This window comes from Coturnix japonica, chromosome 4 (genome assembly GCF_001577835.2).
Source record: "Coturnix japonica isolate 7356 chromosome 4, Coturnix japonica 2.1, whole genome shotgun sequence".
Taxonomy (NCBI): domain Eukaryota; kingdom Metazoa; phylum Chordata; class Aves; order Galliformes; family Phasianidae; genus Coturnix; species Coturnix japonica.
In genome coordinates, this window is record NC_029519.1 from 52,282,590 (window position 1) to 52,306,783 (window position 24,194).

The window sequence follows — 24,194 nt, forward strand, 5'->3', positions numbered from 1 at the left end:
TGCGCTGTAAGCTATGGCTGCCCCTTTGCACCAGTTTGAATAGCAGCTCCTTTCTTCAGGCTGAGGATAGAGGGGTGACGTGTGGACACTCAGCTTCCTCTCCCTCGTCACCCTGCGTTTCACAGGTGCACCTTTAGCAGGGTAAAGTAAAAAGAAAAAAGAAAAAGAAATGCATTTCCCTGTTAAAAAAAAATAGTGAATCGGGACTAATTCAGGTCCTCCCCAGAGCGGTGCGTTAGAGCGTTTCCAGCAGCCGGACAGCGGGCATCGCGCTCCGCCCTTGCCCCGTCCCCACCGCGCGGTGCCGGGCCGGGCCGTGCCGGGGGAGGAGCGGCGGGAGACGGAAGTGAAAACAAGAGCGAGGGACGGAGCTGCTGCCTGGCAGACGCGCCGCGGGTGTCTTTGTCGCTCCGCGCCCCGCAGCGCCGGGCTGGGTGAGTGAGTGAGCGGGGTTAGGCGGGGAGGGAGCGGGGAAGCCAGAAAGTTGGGGTGGGGCTCGAACTTCGTGCTGCTTCTCGTAACCTGTAAGTTGATTTTGTTGTAATTTAACTCCGTGTCTGGGTGCTGCTGGGCTGCCTGGGGAGCTCCCCGCAGGGTGCCGGACTCAGGTCGCTGCCTTGGGGCTGGAGCTTCGATCCGTGCCCCTCCAGGGCGGTGCGGCGGGGCTGGCGGCTCGGTGCTGTCACTGCCCCAAGGGCTGCCTCCTCCGCGGGTCCCCGTTGTTCCGCGTCCCCACGCGTGTTGACGGGCGTTTCTGCCAGGGTTTTGAAATTCCCCCTTCCAGAAGGCGACCCAGCGAATGTTTGGTGAAAGCCGATGGAAGTTGCGCAGTTCATCCGTGGTTGCTCAATTCCCCCTACACCAAGTGGGCTTGTGAGGTTTAGGTGCTGCACTCGCACTTTGAGAAGTGCAGTGAATTTCCGAGTGATCGCCTCCTTCCTGCTCCGTCCGGGAGGCTGGAGGTGCAGGGTTGCGGGGGTTAGAAAGGAGAGAGGAGAGGTGCTGGGAGCCACGCGAGGCATTTCACCAGGCAGTCTTTCTCCCCAGTTTGTAGCTGTTTCGAACGGGGCGGGGGAAACCATCCTTGTTTGAACGTAATTTCATCTTTTCCTGAAGCTGTTGTTGCAACTAGTTGTTACTTTTTTTTTTTTTTCCCCCCCTCTAAACTTGGTTATGAGACCCTTGAGCTCTTCTCAGAGGTAAAGCCGCCTGCCGGTGCCCGTGAACCGCACGTGTGTTGCTCGCTGTACACGGTGTGCTTTCCTGACGTCCCCAGGGTACGGTGACCTGTTGCTGTGGTGTCTTTCATTTAGTGGGAATGAGAAGAATTCTCCCTTTCATAAGGGAGGAAATCTGTGACTAATTAAAATCCCCTTTCAGAAGGAATTAGCGAAGGTTGTACTTCTCGCTTCAGTGGTGAGCAAGCCCCCTGAGAGCTCAAACTCGCTTGGTGATTTTTCTTCTTCTCAACCTCTCCAGCAGCAGGAAGGATGGGGGTGGGGAGGAGAGAGGGCGGTGGCATTTACCATGCTGAAGATTTTGGGGCCCTTTGAGCCAGTGTTGGGGGTAGAGCTGCCCTGGGAGCTGCCGAGGTCGCTCTGGTTTCCACACCTCGGGTGGCCCACTGGAATGGGTGCCTTTGCAAACCTTTCTGCCTCGAAACCTAAAATCCCCTTGCAGTGCACGGTGGCGTGCAGCCCACTCTCTGCAGTGTGCCAGTGGTGCCACCTTAAATGTCAGCACAGGAGCTGGAATCCGGCCGTGCCGCGGTGTAGGCTTACACCCTGCTCTGCTGTCTTCTTTGCCTTACTTCAACCATACCAAAATAGTCGGGATCCACTACCTAAGATGTCATTGTAATGTTACTTATCTGAGGTGAAACTGAAGCCCTTATCTGTGGCTTTGGGCAGCAATTAAGTGCGGAGGTTGCCTTTTAAAGGTAATTTGTTGCTTGCATTGGCGTGGAAGGGAGGGAGATGCTGGAGTTTTACTTTGCTTTTTTTTTTTTTTCCTTCTTCTTTCACCTCACTGTTACGATGTGGCTGTCAGTATTTTAATTTAATTTGCAGCTTTCATTTGAGACTTGGTGTTAAGATCCGTCTTGTCTGTAGCATTGTTCTGTCAATGTGATGTTAAGCTGTAAAACTAAAAGCCATAGGGTTTTTATTTTCTTCTGGTTAACTTCAAAGTTGTGACATTTTGACGTTGTTCTGAAACTGTCAAACCATAATGTGTTGAGAAACAAGTTCTGAGCTGATGACATGGCAGCATGTGATACTCATTTTATCAGAGACGAATGTGCCAGTGGTGCTAACTTCTTCCATACATGGATTTAAGGGATGCTATCAATTCATGCTTGTCTCAGCACTGAGGTTTGTTTGGTGTTTTCCTTTTTCCCCCACAGTATCCTGTCAGAAGTTTGACAAGTACTTCTTACTGTCTGCTTCTCTTGAGATGCAAATGTCTCAACACCAGAAATCTTGAAAGTAATAAGAGCATGTTGCCAGCTCCCTATGTTTCTTTCTAATCAATCGAGCACAGCAAAGCATGGGGAATGAAAGTATAAGTAATGGCAGACATCATGTAGATTTTTTGGCTGTCCTTATACTATCCTTATACTACGGGGAAGTGATGGGCTGTGTTTTTTTTTTTGTTTTTTTTTTTTGTTTGTTTGTTTTTTTAAACTTCTTTAATTTAAAGGTGTAATCCTCTTCTTCTGCAGGCATCAAGTCCTTGGCTTGGATCCTTGAATACTGAACACCATGAGCAACTACAGTGTATCTTTAGTCGGCCCGGCTCCTTGGGGTTTCAGGCTTCAAGGTGGCAAGGATTTCAACATGCCCCTGTCCATCTCTCGGGTGAGTGTGTTCTCCCCTCTGCTTGCATCTGGGTATCCATTGTGCTGCAGTCAGCCTGCTGCCTTCATCAGACTAAAAAGCCTTGAGGTACTGGGCTCAACTTGCCCCCGTGGCTTGGTGGCTAGGAAAATACATCTTTGTTGTCTGAAGGCGCCAAGAAAACGTACATCTTCATCTAAAATCGTTGCTTTATCTATGCAGCAAAACAGGAAGAAAGCACCCTTGAATTCCCCTCCCTGCTCACCCTCAGAAAGTTGTGACATGAGGAAGGAGGCTGGCAGGAAATGGGCAATTTTCTGCCTATGCAGTTCACATGGCAGGCGGCAGGGGAGAATCACTCATGTTCCCATTGTTTATTCAGCAGCTCTTAACAGTTGGAGGATCTTTTGGTGCCTGTTCTTTCAAATCCCACTATTTGCAATAAGCTGCGCTTAAGAACTGGGAGTTATAAACAGCAATTTGTGGATATGTCCCTCGGTGAAAATGCTGCTTTCTCAGTTGGTTTTGTTTTGTTTTCAGCAAGTGCTCTTAGCTGATGTTCACTGGAGTGTTTTATACAGTGTGTGCTCTTAACTGATACTGAAAGGATTTGAGGAACTAAGTCAAAACAAATGTGATCTTTGTACCCAGGCGCTATCTAGCAGTTCCCTGCTTTTGAAATTGCTTTTATTTATTTATTTTAGTGATGAATTTTCTTTCTGTGTGGGCTGAGTTTCAAAGCCTTCCTCAGACACCTAAAGCACTTCATTTACATCACATTGGGACTAAATTTGTACTATTGAATTTATGTGAGTACTGGAAGTCTCTGAGTGAACAGTTGTGGCTCTGGACTCCAGCACCTTTAAACTGTGCTTTGCACCATGGAAGCATTCATGTATAAATGACACCTTCTCTGCCAGCAGCCTGCCTCCCCCTCCTGTGTATTTATGCAGTTTAGTGACAAAGATGAATTATTTTTTACACCTGTTGGGACTGCAGAATTCCTGGGAGAGGGAGCAGGTTTCTATTTGGGTTTATGCATCATGGCAATATTTTTAGCTAATCTCAACTAGAGATTCACAGCCTGCCAGTTCATTTAGACTTGGCTAATCTTAGTCACCTGTGGATTATGAAGGATAAATTATTATTATTTTTATGGCTGGGGTAAAATGGAGAGCTGTGAAAATACCTGCATACAGATTATATCTGAGCCAAAAGGGGCTGAACTACAGTTTATTCCCAAATTCTGGGAATTTTCAAGCTAAGCTGTAACACAGTCTGTTGTTCAGCAACCAGATTGCTCCTGCAGCAATAAGATATTTGAACTGGGAATATTCTTCCAGCGTGATGGCTAAAGGACTACTGTGGCAAGGAGAGTATAGAAGTACCAGAAGTACCACTGTTGCCAGCATGTGGGGTTATTTGCAGGCAGTACTGATGAGCAGCCCGGGGCTGTAGGCAGGAAGAAACAATGAACAGCCAATTGTAGAGACAGTAGCACTTGTTTTTTTTGTAAGAGGCTCTGCCTTCCTGGAAAGCCAGAGTGTGACCTGGCTAGTAAGCGTGTCTCCCATCTGAAAATGTCTATAGAGGAAACATGCACTGAAATTAATCTAGATGAGTATTTTATCACATGAATTGAGTGTGCTTTTTGTATGGAGTAGCAGGAAGGAATCAGCATAAACAGCTGTGTTTAAAAGCCTGAGTTATGGGATTCCCTAATGACAAGTGTCAGTGCCCATGTCAGCAGACCATAGTAAAAGATGGGTTATGAGGTGGTTTTAAGGTTCTAAATGTGCACGGAGAGGAGAAGTGCAATACCCCATTCACATGTTGGATCTCAGCTCTGCTCTCTGACTCATTTCTTTTTATTTGGAATTAAGACCATCCAGATTTTACACTGCCCTTGTGCAATAACAACAACACTTCTCAGTCAAAAAAGTACTTAGTCCTGGTATGCCAGCCCAACTTTGGTCTGATAGCTGGAAGAATTAGGTGCTGTGTTCCTGGTATGCTGGAACAGCTTGTACCATTCACCCCCGCCCCTTCTTTTCCTGACAAAGTATAAATGCCTTCCTGCATCTGAAGACTGCTAATTAAATTATTTTAGCAAAACAGTAGTAAGGCAGCAGAATTATGGTTTTTGGCAAGGAGGACCTTTTTATTTTTATTTTTTTCCCCGTATATTTGTCCTCTTGAGGCTGAGGAAGAATCCGACTGTTTCACTGAGGGCTAATTTCCTGCTTTAGTTTAGTTTTGGCTACTTGAAGTTAAGTTCAAATAAAGTACAGTTTATGAAGCATGGAAAATACTTTGGTTTTGAATGCTGTTTATCCAAAAAGCTAATGTCTTATTACTGATAATATGAACAAATCAACGTATTATAGGCTTCCTGGAGAGAGTTTTCAGTAAGTCATTTGGCTAGCAGTGGTATGCCATTTCAGTGGGAGTAGCAGTTGCCTTTAGCTGGTAAAGCCTATCTTTGTTGTGCTCTTTTTTTATATTTCTTGCCCTCCCATACAAGCTGTAGACTTGTTGCTGCATTGTAACCAACTGTAGCTATTTTGGTACTTTAAAATTGTTACGTATACATCTCTCATGTTAAGTAGTGTGAACACTGTGTTGGGCGTATCCATGTGGGTAATAGCATAAATCAATATGTGCAGTGCTTGGAGCTGTATATGACTGGACTTCACTAGGTGGTTCCTTCGAAAGAAGCTCTATCCAGTACCATTACATGGGTCAGAAATAGACCTGTAGCAGGAGGTGGTGTATTGGGAGTGGCTGGAATAGGTTTGAGTAGGTTTGTTCTAGCAATGTGATAACAGAGGTGTTGCTCTCACATGAGAGTCTTCACTGGAGAGGAAATTGCTCTGTGAGTTTAAAAAAATAAAAATAAATGTGATCTTTGCCCTTGGAGCAGGAGTGAAGGGCGGGCTGAGGTTGTAGACCTCCATCTTCTACTAACAATAAACCATTCAAGTGGCTCAAGCCACCACATGCTGCTGTACTGTGGTGCTTCCAGGTATTTAATTCTGAAGTGGCACTTGTATAATGAGAGATTGCAAGCTGTGGCCAGTTAACTCATGCTGAAGAAAGTAGAAATTGCAGGAGCTGACATGTGCAAACTAATATTACTGAGATGCTGTCCTCACTTGTTCCTTTTGGTGTTTTATATTAATTGAAGGAGCAAGGAAAACATTTGTTGAAGACCAATGCTCTAATGCAAAATCAAAAAATGGAAACCCCTCAGCAAGGAATAACTAATTAGTTTGGGATGCAAATTTTATTTTTAGCTATTGTAGGAAATATCTGACTTTCCGAATGGAAGTAAAAGCTTAATACCTGTCCATCATTCTAATACTTGCAGTCAAGTGAAATGACATTTGCCATCATGCAACTTGTCTTCTTGTAAATAAATTGATCACATCTGAATCAGTGCAGGCTGTTTAAACAAGCAGCTGCTTATTTGGCACCTCCATCTCAAGCTTCAGTTACCAGTTGCTAGTAGGCACTTGGGACGTGAGGAAGTGTCTTCATTCTTTGGTACTGACCTACATTGTAAGAATTGCGTCTAAGACATTCTTTGGTATTGACCTACATTGTAAGAATTGCATCTCTAAGACCTTAATTATCTCTTAACTGTTTCCATGTAAAATTTATTTCCACTCTGCTAAACACCGGCTGGGCCAAAAAAGTTGGTCAAAATATTTGAAATGGTGTTATTTCATTTTTAGTTTGCCAATACTGAATGAATTGCCATGGCTTATATCTATGTGTCTGAGATCCTGGATAAATCCCAGTGATGCTTCTGATACGTCCAGTTGGACATACTAATTTCTTTAGACTTTTCATTAATATTATATCTGTATTACTTTGAGAGTGATTTAGTTAGCACTCAGTGCTCAGTAAACATAACTAGAATAAACTTCATAAACATACTGTAGGATTATAATTGTCAAAACTGCTGCCTTCTGCAGAATGAAATGAATAGCCCTTGGTACTGAAGGATTATTCGTTAATTTTGTAATGACCTGACAGGTTTAGGTATTTGTTAGAAATGCATTCTTGAAGCATTTGTAACATACCAAAATAGGGACACAAGTCTTGTAGCAAAGTCTGTAAACAATTCTTATCTCAGTTTTATGACAGTAATTGCTGCCAGAAACAAGGAAATACAAGTGGAACTGTGATCGTCTATGAAAGCTGCACAGAAAGCAATGCCTCCTACTTTATTATTCTGACCCATTATGTCCGAGGTGGATGTTGGTGGTATGGCAGTAGAGGCTGAACCTTTCCACCAAAACACTGAAATATACACTCTTATATTTTGTTGCTGTGTGAAAGATGGCAGCTGAGGGGCAGTCTTAAAAAATGACCTCTGACGTGGAAGTACACTTGATGCAAAGGTGTGTAACTGAATTGCTACTTGTAGGAAAAAAAATAGAACCCACTGACATTCTCCTCCCCCTCTCCCCCTATCAGAAATCCCCTCAGCCCTGTATTTTTGCATTTAATCACGCTTCAAGTGCATTTTTCCTTGTGTTTCTGTGGCAAGCTCATAGCTGGTGAAAGGCTCACGATAATGAATTTGTCAGCATGCAGCACGCCCAGGGAATGAGTAGAGAAGCAGCCCACCTTGGGATGAAATGGCTAATGAACACCCATGCAGCACATCAGCTGCTCAATCTATGTCCCGTGGGAGCATGCTGAAATTCTTCATGCTGGTGTCAGGTGATCATCATCAGAGGAACTACCTCCTCTGCATTCTGTTTTTTTCCATCCTTCCTACCCAGGTATCCATATGGCTATCTAGCAAGTTATCCACAGGGATGGAGCATGTGTATGGTGTTTAAATAATATTTGTTTATACAGAAGCTTGGCCTTTGGTCTTCCTAATGTTAGGAAGCAAACTATTTGATTATTATTAACATCTGTGAAAAATAATTTTAACTATAATTAAATAAAACGGTGCCTAGAATGGACGCCAGGTATGCAAGTTTAGAATTTGTCTGAGCCCCTTGGTTTGCGCGATTTTTTTTTTTATTATTATTTTTTAAACCTTATGTGTTTTTCCCAGTAAAATAAAGTTGTTTCTTTTTGTTGCTATAAAATAAACTATTACAGTGGGGAACTAGGGAAATGGTCTTTCAAGCAGGCATGTGAAATAGGAGAGAATCACTAGAACAACTGCCAGCCTGGCCAGTGATAATTGTGTCGGTAACTTTATGCTCTATCCTGGAAGCTCCTGCAAGCTACTAACTAAGCCCTAACTGGCAGCTGCTGGCATTGCTGTGCTGCTGGGAGTTGCTCCTGAGTGGTGATGGTTTCCACAAAACATGGCTTCAGATGTTTTCCATTACTGTATCTTGCATTGCTCTGGTTTTCTGGTAGACTTTATACAAGGTGTCATTTTAAAATGTCAAATTTATTAAATGTGTTCTGTGAAACTGTGAGCTGTAGAAAAAGTGTTGCGCATCTCTGGAAAGCATCTCAAGCGAAGTAGGTTAAGAGGCATAGGAACTAGTAGTCAGTCTGTATCTTAAAATTCCTGGAGGATATCTGATCATTGAAGATACTTTTTGGGAACTGTAAGAGAAGTACATGAGTAGGAGGTAATGGGTAGTGTCAACATCTGGTAATGAAATGGGACTTCCGTCAGCTTTCTTTTTTTTCTTTTTAATCTCTAATTTTATTGGGGAAATTACTAAAAAGAAAATACTGAAGTATGATAGGTTCCAGAGTATTTTTGATGCTGAGCATGTTATTTCCAAAATGAGATTTGGGGGAAAAAAAAAAAAAAAAAGAATCTCTGTTAAAATCTTGTTTCAAGTCTCTTTGTCTTCTTTCAAACCATTTGTTCTCCTTCTCTTGCTGTGCAGTTTTAAAGCAAGAGCATCCCTGAAAGGAGAAGGGAAGGCAGAAGTGAGGCTGTATGGTAAGAAACAGGAGGAACCTGTCTGCATCTCATCTATCCTTGGTCTTAGTTGGCAACCTCCTCAGATCTAGTAGGAAGCAAACTTGATCTAAATAGTTCCTGTACTGATATCATTTCCCCCAAAGTGAACATAACTGTCATATCAGGGAAGAAAAGGAACCTACCTACCCTAATGAGTATCTGACTTCATGGGTCAGTGTGTTATTATTTTCATTTAAGGATGCTGGTAACTTTTTTGTGATTGTTGTAGTTACAGTATAAGGATTACAAGTGAAATGTTTTATGATGGAAAAACTGAAGTTTGTTTACAGCGTCCACTTCTGAAAGACAGATGTAGTGGAAAAAATAAACTCTTAAGTAGATGCCCAAAGTAGATACAAAATTGGCAGGCTGTCTGGAGGCTAAAGAGTAAGGTCACTTGTTAAATAGAAACTGGAGGGAAAAATAAATTAAAAAGGAAAAAAAAAAGTGTTTTCTTTGTGAGTATCTGACCCGGGAGGCTTGACAACTTCTGTCAACTTCCCCACCATTTTGAGCTGCTATTTTTAGTGTGACTGTTTTTCTCATTATTCATTGGCCGATAGCTATCAGAAGGCATTGTGAGAAGAGACATGGTGGTGAAAGATTTGTTTGTTTGGTTTTGGTATGGAGCCAGCAGATAACATTGTTGTTTTTTTTTGCATTTGTTTTGACATTTTAAGAATAGACTTCATATGTTATCAATCTAAGGGAAAGTGTGAGAGAAAACTGTCTATTCTGTGCCTGAAACAGTGCAAAATATAAGTAGGTTAATATTCTTCCTGGCAGTGGGCAAGAAAGGGTTGGAAATGGGTTTGAAAATTATCTGAATTAATATGAGAAATGGAAGTATAGGTGACTATTCCAAGAATAGAGGCATTGGAAAGGGAAACAACTCCTGGGGCTGGCGTTGCCCAAGTCTCTGAATGACATAAGGCTCCAGGGAAGTAAAAGTAGAGAAAATGTCACTAAAATATTTGCTTAGGATGCCTTACTGTAAGGGATCCACAAGCTGAATTTGTGGGGTGAGTTATTGTGTGTTCTTACACAGGTTGGCATGGGTAAAAGATAAAGGCTATGAACATCTGCAGCTCAGCAAAGGACTCTGTGTCAGTAGCATCTGCTACCACCTGGCCTTAAAGCCTTGTTTGTGTAGAGGAGACTTAATAATCCAGGTGTTCCCTTGTGTGATACTGAAGGTGGAGCTGCTAGGTAGAAGATTTGGTGTCACAAACTCTGCTAGTCTGGTTTAAAAGCTGAGAAGCTATGACAATGGATACGTAAGTAGATGACTGTAAGCTATACTGATCTAGATTAGGGTTACAATGGTCTTCTTGGTTAAAATAACCTAATAAATCAGATTTGCAATTGCATTCATTTCAAGGTGCCCTTGCTGAAGCTATTTCCTTTAGCAGTGTGGTCATGCTGGTAATGCCATGCTTTGGAAATTGTCCTCTCTTCTTCAGTTGGAGTGTGATTGTTCAGTACAAACACAGACACTGGCCTTTCCAGCAATGTACTTAAAAACTAGATACGTGTGGGAATGAAGCTCAGATAAAGAGGCACAAACACTGATGCCTTTAGGTTTGGTCCAGGTATGAGGGGGAGAGGGTAGGCACCAGCCAGCTGAATGCTGCACGGACCTTATGGTTTCTAACTGAGTAGCAATGACCACTCTTAATGTCACAAATCTAATTTAAATGATTTGCTGAACTCTACACCAGGGATGTTCTCACTCTGTTTTTCCATGTTTCTGCTTCATCAGTCACTCACCTTTCAGTGCTGTCAGATAAGTGGGATGAGATCCCTCACAGAGTAGCTTTTTGTCATCTGACACTCAGAGACACCAGTGTAGTCCCACCACATAGTCTCTTATGCATGGTAATGGAGGTAGTGTGAGGGGAAAAATAGCATGTTATAAACTGAAGACCATATCTTGACACATCTTTTCAGTTATCTTCAAAGCAGATGAGAAAAGTGCTACACCAAGGCAATACACTCAGTAGTTTTGGTGTAAAGTAAGGCCAGCAGACAGCGAGTGCAGAAATTTTTGCTGTTAGTGCCCTATTTTTACTAAATAATGAAAACAATAGCCTTCGGAGTTTTATAATCCAGAAAAGTTGGAGTGAAGCTGATGATTATCTATGACGCTCGGATGACTGTTCTGCCTACCTTTCTTCCCTGTCGAACTTTGTAATTCAACAAGCACTGTGTTCCCACTCAAAATAGGCAGGTACTGTGCATTCCTTTCAGAGAGTGGTTTTTGTTTTTCCTTTAAAGTAAGCCAGAAATTTCCAAGTAGAATAATCCGTATTTTTTCACAGTAGAATATTATTATTATTATTACATTTTCCATCTCATTCAGAATTAAACTTGTACCTTAGAAAGTTCTACTCAAACACTTTAGCAGAAGTAAAAGCAAGACTAAACAATATCTCATAGCTGAAAGTATTAAAAAGTGGGAGCTGTAGGGACTGCTGTCAGCTCTGCCTGTAACAAAGCTCTGAAATGAAATGAAATGCAGTATCTTGTGTGAAGTACCACAGACTAAAAAGCACATCTTGCCAGGTCTTCAGTAGTCCTGTTGGAAAGGTCAAATGATTTGTCTGTTAACTGGACATGAAAGAAGTTTGGCTTATCCTGGTCTATATTAAGGAATGACCTAATGTGACATACAATTCTTTAGCAAGTAGTTGAACAATGTCAAGTACTTAGAATGGGAAGACAACAGAAATTTGTTTTGTGTTATTTCATGGTTATTTTGACGGCTCTTGAATAGTGATTGAGGTGCAAAGCCTGGGTTAGTGTTGGCTGTATCAGTTTCAGGAGAGTAAAATTCCCTGCCAAGTTTCTGTGTTTAACTAATGGAATCACCTGCATGTATCCCTAACATTTATTGAATCTGAGCAGGAAATGATCCAAGTGCCTCTGTTAAGTGTGGTGTTGTACTGATAGCAATAGCATTTGGGATTTTTAAAAAGAGTGTAGTAGAATAAAGACATAATGCTTAATGTGAAGGCTGCAGACATAATTACAAATGTATTTTTGTTATTTAAAAAAATGGCTGTACTTTGCTGGAAACTCCAGCTGTAAAACGTTTACATTTAGAAACTTTAGAAAGAAGAAACAGCGTTTCTGTGTGAGCAATCTCTTTGCCAGACAGCGTGGCTGAACCTACAAATGAGACCTTTAATATGTCAAAAGTTGAATAAGTTGTCTTTGCACAGATAGGAGGAAAAGGAGAGGGGTGGGTAACAAAACAAAGAGAATCAATGAATATCTTGAGTTAGAAGGGACTCATAAGGATGATTGAATCCAGCTCCTGGACATCAGCAGCTTGCTTAAGAGCTCATGTAATACCAAACACATCTCCTACATGTGAACTGCCCCCCACCTCTGTGCCAGAGGTAGTTAGCTGGAAAGAGCTGATAGAAGAGGACCTGTGCCTGCATTTCTATCAGCGCCTTAAGCAGGTGTAATAGGTGGCACTGGGATATTATTATCCCAACCAGGGCAGGTGTCTTGGGACAGAGCAGTCTGAAAGTTCCGAGGCCAGGCTTGCTAGGACACGTCTGTTGGTGTACTAAGCTGTGAAAACTGCCCCCAAGTGCTTATTAGATTACAGCTTTTGTCTGTTACAGATGCAGTCTACTCTCTCTACTTTCCAGCTGTCATACTTTGGCAACTGGGTATAAGCAAAACTCATTGTTGCAGAGGCCTTTGTGAATCCCTTTTGAGAATATATTCAGTTTATACAAGTTCTTTTGCTTTTGAGCATAAACCCGTAAATGCCAAGAGCCTAGGCCTTGGTGCCCCAAATACATCTGAGCACCAATATGATTTTAGACATGCAGGTTGTTTTCATGATGTGACTTTTTTAAAATATAAAACTCAGTTGATCCTGGTGTTAGGGGCGGCTCAGCACCCTGCTGTACTGGTTCTTTGGTTTGCCATTACCAGAAGGAGTCACTGTCTAGCTTGAAGGAGAAAATTAACTCTTCCCAGTCAACTTTCTGCTTTCTTTCAAATCTATACTAGTTGATGTGTGCTAGCCACAAGAGAACTGGCTAGCAGAGAGACTGGTATGATGTCCGGAGAACTAATTACTAACACACCTTTGAGCCTGTCAGTCTCCATCACTGAAACTATAATGCTAAATGAAGGGGTGCTAGAGCATTTGGGGAGAAGCTCTCACAAACCAGACGTGGTGGTGGTATCTTACATGCTGGAAACCCTGTACAGATGCTTTAGCACCTTGCCAAGTGAGAAATTATAACCTTAGAGCTGGTCCTTTTTGGGTAATTTTGTAAAGCTGCTTTTTCTGAACTATTCGCTACAACAACCGAGCTTACAAATAATGTATAGATGAATAGCATTTTTTGGTTGAAAGAATACTTTTCTTGTGTGTCTAGAAATACAGTCTACTTTCAACATGAAAAACTAGTGATATTTCCCTTGGGATGTGTGCCTAAATCCTCCAGACTGGAGTTCTTACTGTATTATTGCAGAGACAAGCATCACTGACCCTCTTATGTTAGAGAGCATTTCATACTCTCTGGTTGGCCAAGTAACTTCTCTGTTGAGGGTATTTTTTCCATTGGCACATCTATATTTGAACTTTAAAAAGCGGGAACTGATGATTATTGGAAATTTATATGGTATTAATTTGTTTGGATATGTGACCTGATGAAAACTACTGCTGTTGCAGTAGACAGCCCAGATCAGCTTATGGCTCTGCCCTGGATGGCGTGGGAATAAATAACTGGAAATTGCTCACAGGAAGCTCTGATTACAACAGTTAAAGCAAGGATTTTAGGCAAACTGGTCTGTGCTGGCACACTGCTATCCCCAGCCTGTCAAATGAGGTTTTGGAATTTTGACCTGCTGACTACCCAATACAAGCCCCCCTTTATCCTACAGCACAGATCTGTTCCCTTGGAAGAAACTCCTGGATAATCTGAGGGGCTGAGAAGGGCGAACTAAGACTTAAAAGAGGTGATCTTTCATGGAGAAAAATTCCTGGAATAAGGGGATAAAGACAAGCTTTGTGCTATTAGTAACTTCTGCGTTTCAGGGACAGCATAGGCTTGAGAAGGGTGGCATGCAAATAATTCAGATAAAAGTGCAATGACTGTTATGTAATATTAGCAACAGTTCTGGGAAATGCAATGCACAACAATGGGTACTACAGGCTAGGAAATACTTCACATGGCATTTAAAATCACGAACTGCTCAAACTCTTTCAAACCTATTTCTAGTGGCTTATTTTTTGGTGTTCTGCCAAACAGATTAGATTCTTCCATTTGTCACTGGCTTTTTTTGATTGTAAGTGTGAAGTGGGAGGTAGTTTTTTAAGAGTACAATCTATATAACCTTCAGTTTATTTTGTGGTGGTTTTTTGTTTTGTTTTCACCTTTGTCTTTCTTAGCCTGCGCATGCTTGTCTTACTCTTGAAATAAGTCTGTCAGATGTTTTTACCCTTAGTTTGTCTTTTAAGAGAATTTCCGTTCAGAAGCTGATATTAATTGTGGTGCTTAGCAGGATTTAGGGTTCAGAAAAGCATATGATGGGATTGGAATTAAGGGATTAATAAGAGCTAGGTATTTAAAACAATCAAACAAAACCAAAACAAACTAAAACCCTGTTAAAATATACAGAGGATATTTGTCAGAAAGTTCTGAATAACAAATGGGAAAAGCTTTCGGCCCTGTGTACTAGATGCCATAAGTATTTACAGGGATGGCTCTTTTAGAAGTTCTTGCCTCTGTTTTGAGTTTTATAAATTCTGCATTCTGAGACTGTATCCACCCTTTTCCTTCCAGTTTTTCCTTCCCTTGTCAGGCTGCCCTGTGTTGTGTCCCATCCTGGCTTTACTGTGCCAGGTTGTTGCTAGTATAGTTGTGTTAAATGCTTCAGCAAAGAGAAACAAACTGCTCTTTCAGGAACCTATTTCTGCAGTCCAGAAGTGAAGCGTTGGTTGAAATCTCCCAAAAGATGTCTTTATGGCCATCCCTTTATATATGGCAGTCTAACAGAGCCAAGTTTGTTTCACCAATTGGTAGTGCTGTGGCTGTGAACAGGGCAGTGAGGAGGAGGAAGGGTGGGGAGCTCCTCAGCAATAACCGCAGGTAGACATTGTTCACCACCCCAGCCGTTTTTGAGCTCTCTTGCTGTCTTCCTGTATACTTGAATGATGCTCTAACAGCAGCGCTTGCAAGGGGGGAATACTGCTCTAGGTCCAGACATTAGAGAAACCCAGAGTTGCTCTTACTGGTGCCCTCCTTTGATTTCACAGTGAAATTCTGGGAGGTGAGCAGAGGAGGCTGCTAAGCCCAAAGTGCTTTGTGTTGCCATGCTTGTATCAAACTCTGGATGCAATTTACATCGTCTAAATAATCCCTTAGTGTTACATGGAGAATTCAAGAAAATTAAGCTTAAAAACCCAAGGAAACCTCAGAGTGTATCTTGGCATGAAAATCGTGAGATTAGAAAACACTTCTTATTTCTAGGGCCTGACTCATGGTTTCTGAATGCATGAGGGTGGCAATAGCTCCTATGGTTGTGTAGTTTTATAAATGTTTCAGGACTTTTGGGCACAGATCTTTGCCAAATATTTTTCTAGTGTTCATTTTATTTTCCACCTAATTCCCAAAACAAATTACAGCAGCTCGTTCATAACCTGATTGTGTGTAATTAAACAAGCAGAACGTAATATTTATTTCTGAGAAAGGTGCATCGAATCTAGCTATTTAAATCAATTACATAGTGAATGAAATGTTGCTGGTTGACTGAAAATTGCTTTATCGGGATGTGGTTCAGTGTACATTGAAGTGAACTGCACAGCAGCTGGCTTGGTGGAGATATTCAGAAATAAACAGACTACGGCATGTGCAGTAGAATTTGAACCTGTTAGGAAAATAAATAGGGCAGTGTCTGCTCAGTATGATGACTCTTGCCTGTGGCAGCAGCATATATAAAGCAAATAAAAGTGAGCATATGCTTACTTCTCTAATTTGCTCATCATGAGTGGGGTAGTGTGTGGAAAAACTCAGGATGAAACCAAAGTGCTGTGTGTGCAGGTAGAATAAGCCCTGAGACTTGCAGGGCCACCTTCACTTGTTTTTCTGATCTGGTAAGGACAAGTTTTTAGCCAGAGAAAATACGTATTGATCCTGGAAAATTTACTTGCTTGTCTGCTGTTTTTTCACAAGCATGTGTCCATGAGTGGGAAATCCTTGGAATAAGGAGTGTTGCAGGCCAGATGCTGAACAAACACTGGGAGAAGTAGATACACAAAGAGAGGTTTAGGTTACTCTTGTTTGAGTTATCTGGGAAATACATTACTCAATCAAATTTGTAATGCTTCAAAAGTTAATACCTGAATTCAGTTTCAGTGTTTGGGTCCAGTCACTATAAGCTATACATGACTGCAATGCAAGAAAATTAGCAATTTTAGTGCCTTCAGAGAAGAAAGAGAAATATTTATGGTATGTACCTTATGTCTCCATATGCTTTTGTTTAAAATGAGGTGACTAATAGTAGAGTGTAACAAGTAGGTGAGCCCAGCACACCACGGTTATCACTCAGACATAATTTTGACTGTTATATGCTATGTATTCATTTTGAAAGCTGAATTTCAGTGTCAGAGTGGGGTTTATATTCTGCAGTTTAAATTCTCTTGAATATTTTTAAAACGAACTGATTGTAGGAAAAACTGGATTAATACCTTCCCTTAAAGAACAACTCTACCGTTAATATCTTTTCCTTTCTTCATTTGGTGCACTATTCTATATAGAGGAATATGACAGTTGGCATTATGCCCCCCTTTTGAATCATGCAGTTTAACATTTCTGGCAGCTGGATGGATGTGGAAAGTTATAAAGTGACAAATCTGTTTCTCATACCTTTTGTAGTCTGTTTTTTATCAGATGGAAAAATGATATTATCGACTGAACTTTCCTCCTTTGGCTCACCCAGACAGTAATTTGCTATAGCATTTCCTGCATGTTGTCTGTTGGTCCAGAGCTTTCTGTCCATGTTGCAATGCAGAGCTGCACCGAGGTGCTGTAGCATCCCCAGGCTTCTACCCTAGTGTTGGGGTAGGGCAGTCTCACATTTGCACCATATGTCTGAGTGGGACAGTGCTCTAGAAGACTTCTGCAATGGATGTTATCCATCATCCAAAATAAATAAAATAAATACTTGAAACCGGGAACATTGCTTCACTTTCTGTATTTGTTGCAGTGCTGTTGATGATGTTTCCCACATGTATTTGCAAACAAATCTGCTAAAAGTTTCAGGAATTTTTTGGTCGAACTGCAGTAAGCATAGAAAGACTTTATTAGAAAAGTTGTCGCTCTTGTGATTTCACTGGCTACTTTCCCAAAAAAGAAGAGTTGAGACAGCTCCAGGTTTTCCATGTTAAAATGTATTTTGATGCTAGTCAGTGAATATTTTTTGAGATGAATAGGACTTTTGTTTTCAGCAAAATTATACTCACTTACTGTTTAAGTATTTTGGCTTCAGAAACCAGCAGAGTAATGAAGATCATGGCATAGAACTAATTTGGCAGTTGAATATTTTACGTTTCTATGGACTACGTGAAGAATCTTGTTTGTGGGCAAATACCTGATTCTAGCCAGCTCTGCTGTAGTGCTTTAACACCCAAGCAGATGGTGAACTTTGAGCCGTTGGACACCCGAGTATTGGGATCCATATGTATGGTCTGGAGGGATATTTTCCTGTAAGTAATCACCAAAATGGTTTTACCTTCTTTTCTTCTCTGCTTGTGCTCTTAAATACTAACTCTGCAGACACAAATTCTAGGCACACAGCCTTGCTATAGGACAGAGGGCTTTTTTGGGCTGGAACAGTGAGAAGTAATAAAAGGCAACTCAAAGGTTCCACCTTTGGCATAGAAATTCTGTAGTGATGATAATGCCTGGAGGAAAACCATGCACAACTTTCCTGAGAGCAGTTAGAGGGTCCTGTCTAACAGCTTTCCTTGGCTAAACCACTTAAGTGGTTTATTTATTAAAAACAAGTTATGCTAAGCTCAGAACTCCAATTTCTTTGGCTTTTTTAGTCAGTAAATGTTTATCTACTAAAGATGTGCTTTCTTTCTGAAGTCTCCTTTTCCCTTTGTTGTGCTTTTGCTTTGCTTTGCCGCAAGCTGAAATAGGAAGATGCAAGCCTTGCAAGTGTGCCTTGCCCTTCCATTTCACTGCTGGCCTTAAACACTGCTGGATCTGTGTTGTCTTGTCTACTCTCCAATTCTTCTAAGGCTTGGACCTATCCTCAGACCTCAAATATTTCACACGGAAAAAAGAAAATCTTACGTTAGTTGAGTCAGGCTAAAAATAACAGTGATGACCACACCCTTGAGGGAGGATGAGATGTTATGTCTTCTGAGAGACAGTTTACTGAACGATTTACTTTTCTTCTCCTTAAAAGTTCTGAGCTGTGAATGGATTTTGAGATTTTGTTTAGGCCATTATTTTCTTTTGTAAGAATATCTGGAAGTTCTTAATCAATTTTTAAGTTATCGCAAGGCAGATTCTATCTTGGAAGGCACCCACTGCAACCCTTGGTCCAAGACCAAAAACTTGCTCATGAGAAAAAGAAATATATTCTTTGGCAGTCCCATGGGAAGTGGGAGAATGTGGCTCGGCCTGCATCCCACAGGGCAACTTCATTCATGCTGAACTAGTTTACTATGGCCTCAACCTTCCACATGACAGCATGGCCAAAAATGGTAGTATAATTATGCTCAAATTTCCTGTGAAAACTGGCTTATTTAACAGTTGTCAAACTGTTTTTGTTTGTTTGTTTTCAATACTCTTCCTTGTTTTTATTTTTTCCTCACTATGCACTCAAAGGAACAGTGATGAGCCAAACTAAATGCTGCTGAAAAATGAATGACAAAGGTCTCTTTTCTCTCTCTTTTTTAATTCCTATATTCTTTTAAAATATAACAGTATTTTTGGTATATATGATCTTTTTCTTTCACCTCCTGCTGCCAAGATCTTTGCAATATCTGAGTAGTCTTTAAGAGGAACTATCAACTAGCTATCTTGTGCAGGATATTGGTTTTTTTCATATGAGTTATTTTTGCTTATGGCTTTTTTATTATTTTTTTTAAGTGAAATTACAGTATTTTCTTAACATGTGAAGCAACAGTGATTTGAAATGCTTCAATATTTTGCTTTTTCCACATCTGCCTTTAGTGTCACTGGTAATTCCACTGTTATGGGGCAGGCTGTTACCTTGAATGTGTCCTGCTGTCCTGCCTGACCAAGCCTTATGCACAGCATGTGATATGTGTGCTTCTGGCATCCATGTTGGCACTCCCTGCCTCCCACCCACACTTTCCTGTACTGCTGAAGCAATCGACACTTTCCTTAGTTCTGCTTAAAACAAGGTTTTGCTAAGTGCTGGAAAGATGTGAAGGCCCAAGCAATGAGTCTGAGGATTGTGTGTAAACTAGGAGAGGAAGGGGCACGTTTTACAAGATGTTTATAGACAGGCCTAGAATGTGAAACAATGTGGAGCACTGTAAATATAGTGAGTTTGCAACTGAATTTCATTTCTCCATTGTAAACGTTGTGTTGAACCCAAGACTCTTAACAAACACCTCTCGAATTTTCCACTTCCTTGGGATGCATCTGGATCTGAGCATTCATATTTGGCAGAAGAGTAAACTAAAAGCTGTCATTCTCAGAAATGGTGCCTGGCAGCCTGCTCTGTTTCACCAGAGGGCTGGAAACAGACCTAAAGGTTCAATGTGAAGCAGAACTGTAACGTAATCCCCAGGCAGTGTATTGAAATGACGTGCCAGCTCGATGTGCTGGGGTTTTAAATAACTTGCATTCATCTCCCCAGAGTATGCGAGGAAAGTTTAGCCCCTTGCTGAGCAGCCCATACCAAAGTTGGAGCTCACTGTCCAACACGTAGCTCCAGGGGCACGTGTGTCTGTCCCGGGGGCTCCCTGCTGTTGCTAGGTCTGGTTTGCTACTGCTTTCTCATGTTTTTTTTGGGTTAGACCTTTTGTCGGTTTTTAGAACTGAAGCAGAGTGACACCTCTAGACAAGAACACATTTTCTATGCTGTATGTGCCTGCAGATAAGTGATATTCTTGTTGCTTTCCCCCCAGGGTATCTCTACATTAGAATAGAGACAGTTTATTTTTATTTGCAGATGTTCCATGTAAGTAAAACAGCATTTGACTGGAGTCAGATTTTTAGGTGTCTGTGCTAAAAAGTCCTCAAATTAGAAAACAGTACTTAAAAGTATATAATGGTGCAGAGTTTAAATCAGAGGATGCTTGTGCTAGTAAAGTTTTCATTCCACCAACCAAAAAGGAGTTCAAATGAGTGGAAAAATACCTAGTAGTATTTTCCTTCAGGGAACAGATCTGTTTGGCTGTAAGGCCAATACTAGTTTCTTCTAACTCTGTCTCTCAGAAACTCAGAGCTTGCCTAGGATTGCTTTTCTAAGGATTGGAGTTTGCATCTTTCTCAGTGTTACCCCAAACTTTCTTCCAGTTTAGGGGGTGGGGAGCTTCCTCTGTGGTTGCAAGTATCGTTAGTGGGCCTGTATGGTTTAGATAGCTCTACAACACATCTCTAATAATAACCCTGTGTAGGAGGGCGGTCTGCAGTCTGTCTGTACTGCCACAGCCCTGCCATGCCCTGACCCTGTGTTCTTCCCAGCCCATATGCCCCTGCTCATCTGTTCGCATGCTGTGCTAAAAGTGCAGAAAGCCATACTTTGCTACAGCTGTGTGAGACTGACAGCTTTAGTACCCACAGAATTAGGTTTCTGGGTGAATTATGTGTAACTGCAGGGCTTTTTGCTATTAAAATCTCAATGTTAATTTTATAAACTGGAAGTTAGCACATTGTTTTGTTTTGATGATGTTTGCCTAGTCCAATCCCAAGGATGTGAATTTCTGCACCTGTGCTGGGAAATCAACTTCTTCCTGATGTGGAGTAGCTTCAGAGATTTGAAGGGAGGTGCTCTGCAGTGCAGCTTTGTGATGCTTCATTTACAAATATTGTTTCCTTTAAAAGTGTTCTTAATCTTCCTGTACAGCTCTATGCATGCAGTGGTCTGGGTTGCCCACACGTCCCTTTCTTCTCCCAGGCTCCAATGGATGTGTTGAGCTGCTTTGCTTTCCAACAGATTGTACTTGTCAGTGCTGCCCCAACTGCAACTCAGGCTGCTGAGGTACTGTGTCAGTCCTGACTTCAGGCAGATGAACACCAGCCTACCTGGCTTTTTTGCTACAGTGAGAGGAGTGACAGACATTTTATGTTCAGTGAGTGTTGTACCCCATGTTTAGTAAGTGCTGGTGACAGTAACAAAGCTTCAGGGAATTCTGGTGAAGCCTTGGACAGGTTAACCACTGTGCCTTCTGATGCATGTATTCAAGCTTTCAGTTGCACCAGAATTTTCATGTGTCTGCTTGCTACTTATTTTATTTTGTTTGCATTAGTAGCTTTGTCTACTCTGGAGGAAAAAAGGAAAGATTATGTTCTGCTTTAAGCTTTGTTTATTCAGAGGAGATATTCTCCTTCCTCTCAATTTAATTGGAATGTAGAGGAAACATGCTCCTGTGGTACACCTCTTGTGCTCCTGTCATTATACTTGCACTTTATCTGCTCTCAGTTCTCAAAGCTTGGGTTTCCTTGCTGCAATTAAGTACTGCAGGTTAAAGAGGAGTACTTGGTTTGCTTATGCATCTGAAGAGCTTGTGATGTAAGTGCCTCTGCTATGTTAGCATAGGGATATCATGCTCATCAGCGTGAGACTCAGCAACAGAATACTATGCTGCCAGTACTGTTCTTTTCCTTGGCATGTTTAGTTAACAAGAGAGGTCCTTCAGGGGGTAATTAAACACTTAATAAACTTCATGGTAGTAAGGAGTTTCTATAAATGGGAGGCTGAAGCTCTCTGTGTTCTCAAGGGCAGTAAAGTGCCTGAAACCAACAGGAGCAATTCAGCTCTTTGCTGCCCAGGATGAACAGGGGCCAGTCCTGTAGGAAGGCTTTCACTTATTTTTGTGCATAGTTTCAAGACTGTGGATTACGTGGGGAGGGGTCTCGGGGTTCTTGGACTGGGTGGATAAGTGTGAAGTTAATCAGTCCGTACCAGATCTATGAGGATTTTTGTCACTTCACTGACCAAGCTTTCTGTCCAGGCCTTGTAACAGAGACCTCCAGTTACATCAGTTTTCTTGTAGTAAGGGATTGGACTCCAGGTTAAAGTCATAGATTTTATTTCACTTCACACTCCAAGTAATCTGCGTGTTGCAAGATGGATGATCAGTGTATTAATTCAACTAAATTACTCTGCTGAGTCACAAGATACTTTTATCTGAAGGGGAAAAAAAAAAAAAAGAAAATTCTCTGAAGCCACACAAGCCTATAATTATCTCACCTTGTCTATGAGTGGGAATGAAGGGATGCTTCAGAGATATTTTATTTGCAAGGTCTCCAGCTTTGTTTTCTGCCTTCATCTCACATCAGTTTTGCTTGTTCTCTGTGCAGTTTGCTTCTGTTCATCTCTGCACTCAGAAGGCAGAGTAGTCTGCAAGGAAGATGGGATAGTGAGCTTCTTCTGAGACATGATTTGTGTTTTATCTACTGTGACATCTCAACTGTGTTGAACTAAATAGTTACTTTAGTAGCATGTTCTTTGTTTCTAGTTGAGATGTTCGTTCCCTCCTTCATTTCTTGTGGCCATGTGGCTGTGCATTGGTGATTTGTAGCACTGTTCCCAGAGATGAGAACATAAGCATAAAGGAGTATTGCATTCTTCTCCAGTTACTGCCCACTGAGATTTAGGGGTAGTGTTATTGCCCCTAAAGCTGGACGATGGCAAAAAAGTATTTCTGTCGGTATTACTGCTGTTCTTGTTCAGGATTCACAACTAGTTGTAACCAGTTGCAAGTCTTATGCTGATATTTGTAGGAGCTTAGCTTACACGTAGTTGTTCCAGGTTAGCTTGAATTATTTTGTTGTTGAGATGAAACTTATACATATTAGAAACAATTCCAGTAAGGAATTAATATTTTGGTAGCTATTTCAGTATTTATGTATTTACATAATTATGTACCATATGATTCTATTTCTTCAAAAATCTTATCACAACATGTTCTTCTTAATGCATGGAAAATCTTATGTTGTCAGCATCGAAACTATGTTTAGGTATGCTGTAACTGTGCTATGTTGCCATTTAAATCTAGCAGCTCAGGAGACAGAGAAGCCATTTCTGAGCTGCCTGGGAAAGCCATCCTGCCCGTGGGCTTGATGTGCAGGTTGTAACTGAACACTGGGAGAGGTATTAAACACTTCCAGACTGCTCAGCCTCTGCGGTGGCCAGGCAGGTGGCTTGCGTAATTAGAAGTTATCTGATGCCTTCTAATAGGTGGCCGGAGAGGAATGTATGAAGCTGTTAATTTTGAGGAAGACATGATGAATGGCTGTGTGAAGAGATCACAACATGCTGTATCATTTTTTTTTTTTCTTTAATTGCCCTGCTGAACCCATTTAGAAAGTGACTGCATAAGAACGTCATATAGATGAGAAAAAAAGCCTGCTCCTAAAATTGGTTTGTTAAACTGATTTGCAAATATGCAAACAATGCAATTTAGGATCGGAATGGTGTGATCCTTGATATCACCAGCTCACGTGGCAGTTAGACATAGCTTGCCAAAGGTCATTGGCTGCGTGTTCTGTCTCACTTTCTGCCTCCGTACGTGTGCTTATTCTTGCCTTCCGCCCACAAGAGCAGGCATGCCATTGCTGTTTAATGATGGTCTTAAGTGGGGAGCCATCAGATCTATCATGTTCTTTTGGTGACCATTTCTTGGTAGCCTTTGAGCAGTGCATCATATCCTGGCTAGTAGCAGTTTGGCAGGGGGAGAAAAGGAAGGACTGAAATATTTCTACTTTGTATTTTGCTTCATTCTTAAACTGATGGTGGAACCTCAGCAATTTTGGAAACTCTATTTCCCATCTCACCACAGTATATGGGAGTGGCCATCTTTCCCAACTTCAGGCAGTGGGCATCTGCATCTCCTGCTGAACTGGGTAGCAGGTCCAGCTTGGGTAAGCCTCTAGATGGCAATGAGCGTGAAGCTGGCAAAGCTCTGCTAGGGCATCATTCCCCCTCTGCTTTCCAGGGTGTTTCTTGGATTTCTCTTTTGAGAGGCTGTTACCTAGATTTTTTTTTTTAACATTTATTCTAAATACCAGATTCATTTGAAAACATCTATTTTTCACTTGTCTGAGAGTGCAGTGAATAAATTCTCCTTTCTGCTTTCATGTGAGCAGTCTTGCTCATATGCAGCTCAATGACTCCTATGCAAATCATTACAATTTTTTTAGTTACTTGTG

The 24,194-nt window shown here is 41.5% G+C and overlaps 1 protein-coding gene across 15 annotated transcripts in view; it reads left to right on the forward strand.

Annotated features, from left to right (window-relative positions):
* The first annotated feature begins 321 nt into the window (after positions 1-321).
* LOC107313615 (PDZ and LIM domain protein 5) overlaps positions 322-24,194 on the forward strand; it is a 111,356-nt gene continuing 87,483 nt past the window's right edge. For 9 of the 15 annotated variants that reach the window (XM_015862004.1, XM_015862010.1, XM_015862009.1 and 6 more), the window contains exons 1-2: positions 322-434; positions 2,723-2,858. In XM_015862004.1, coding sequence (XP_015717490.1) covers positions 2,763-2,858 — 96 coding nt within the window. In that variant the 5' untranslated portion in view covers positions 322-434; positions 2,723-2,762. The other 6 variants (XM_032444030.1, XM_032444028.1, XM_032444032.1 and 3 more) reach the window with 6 other exon arrangements.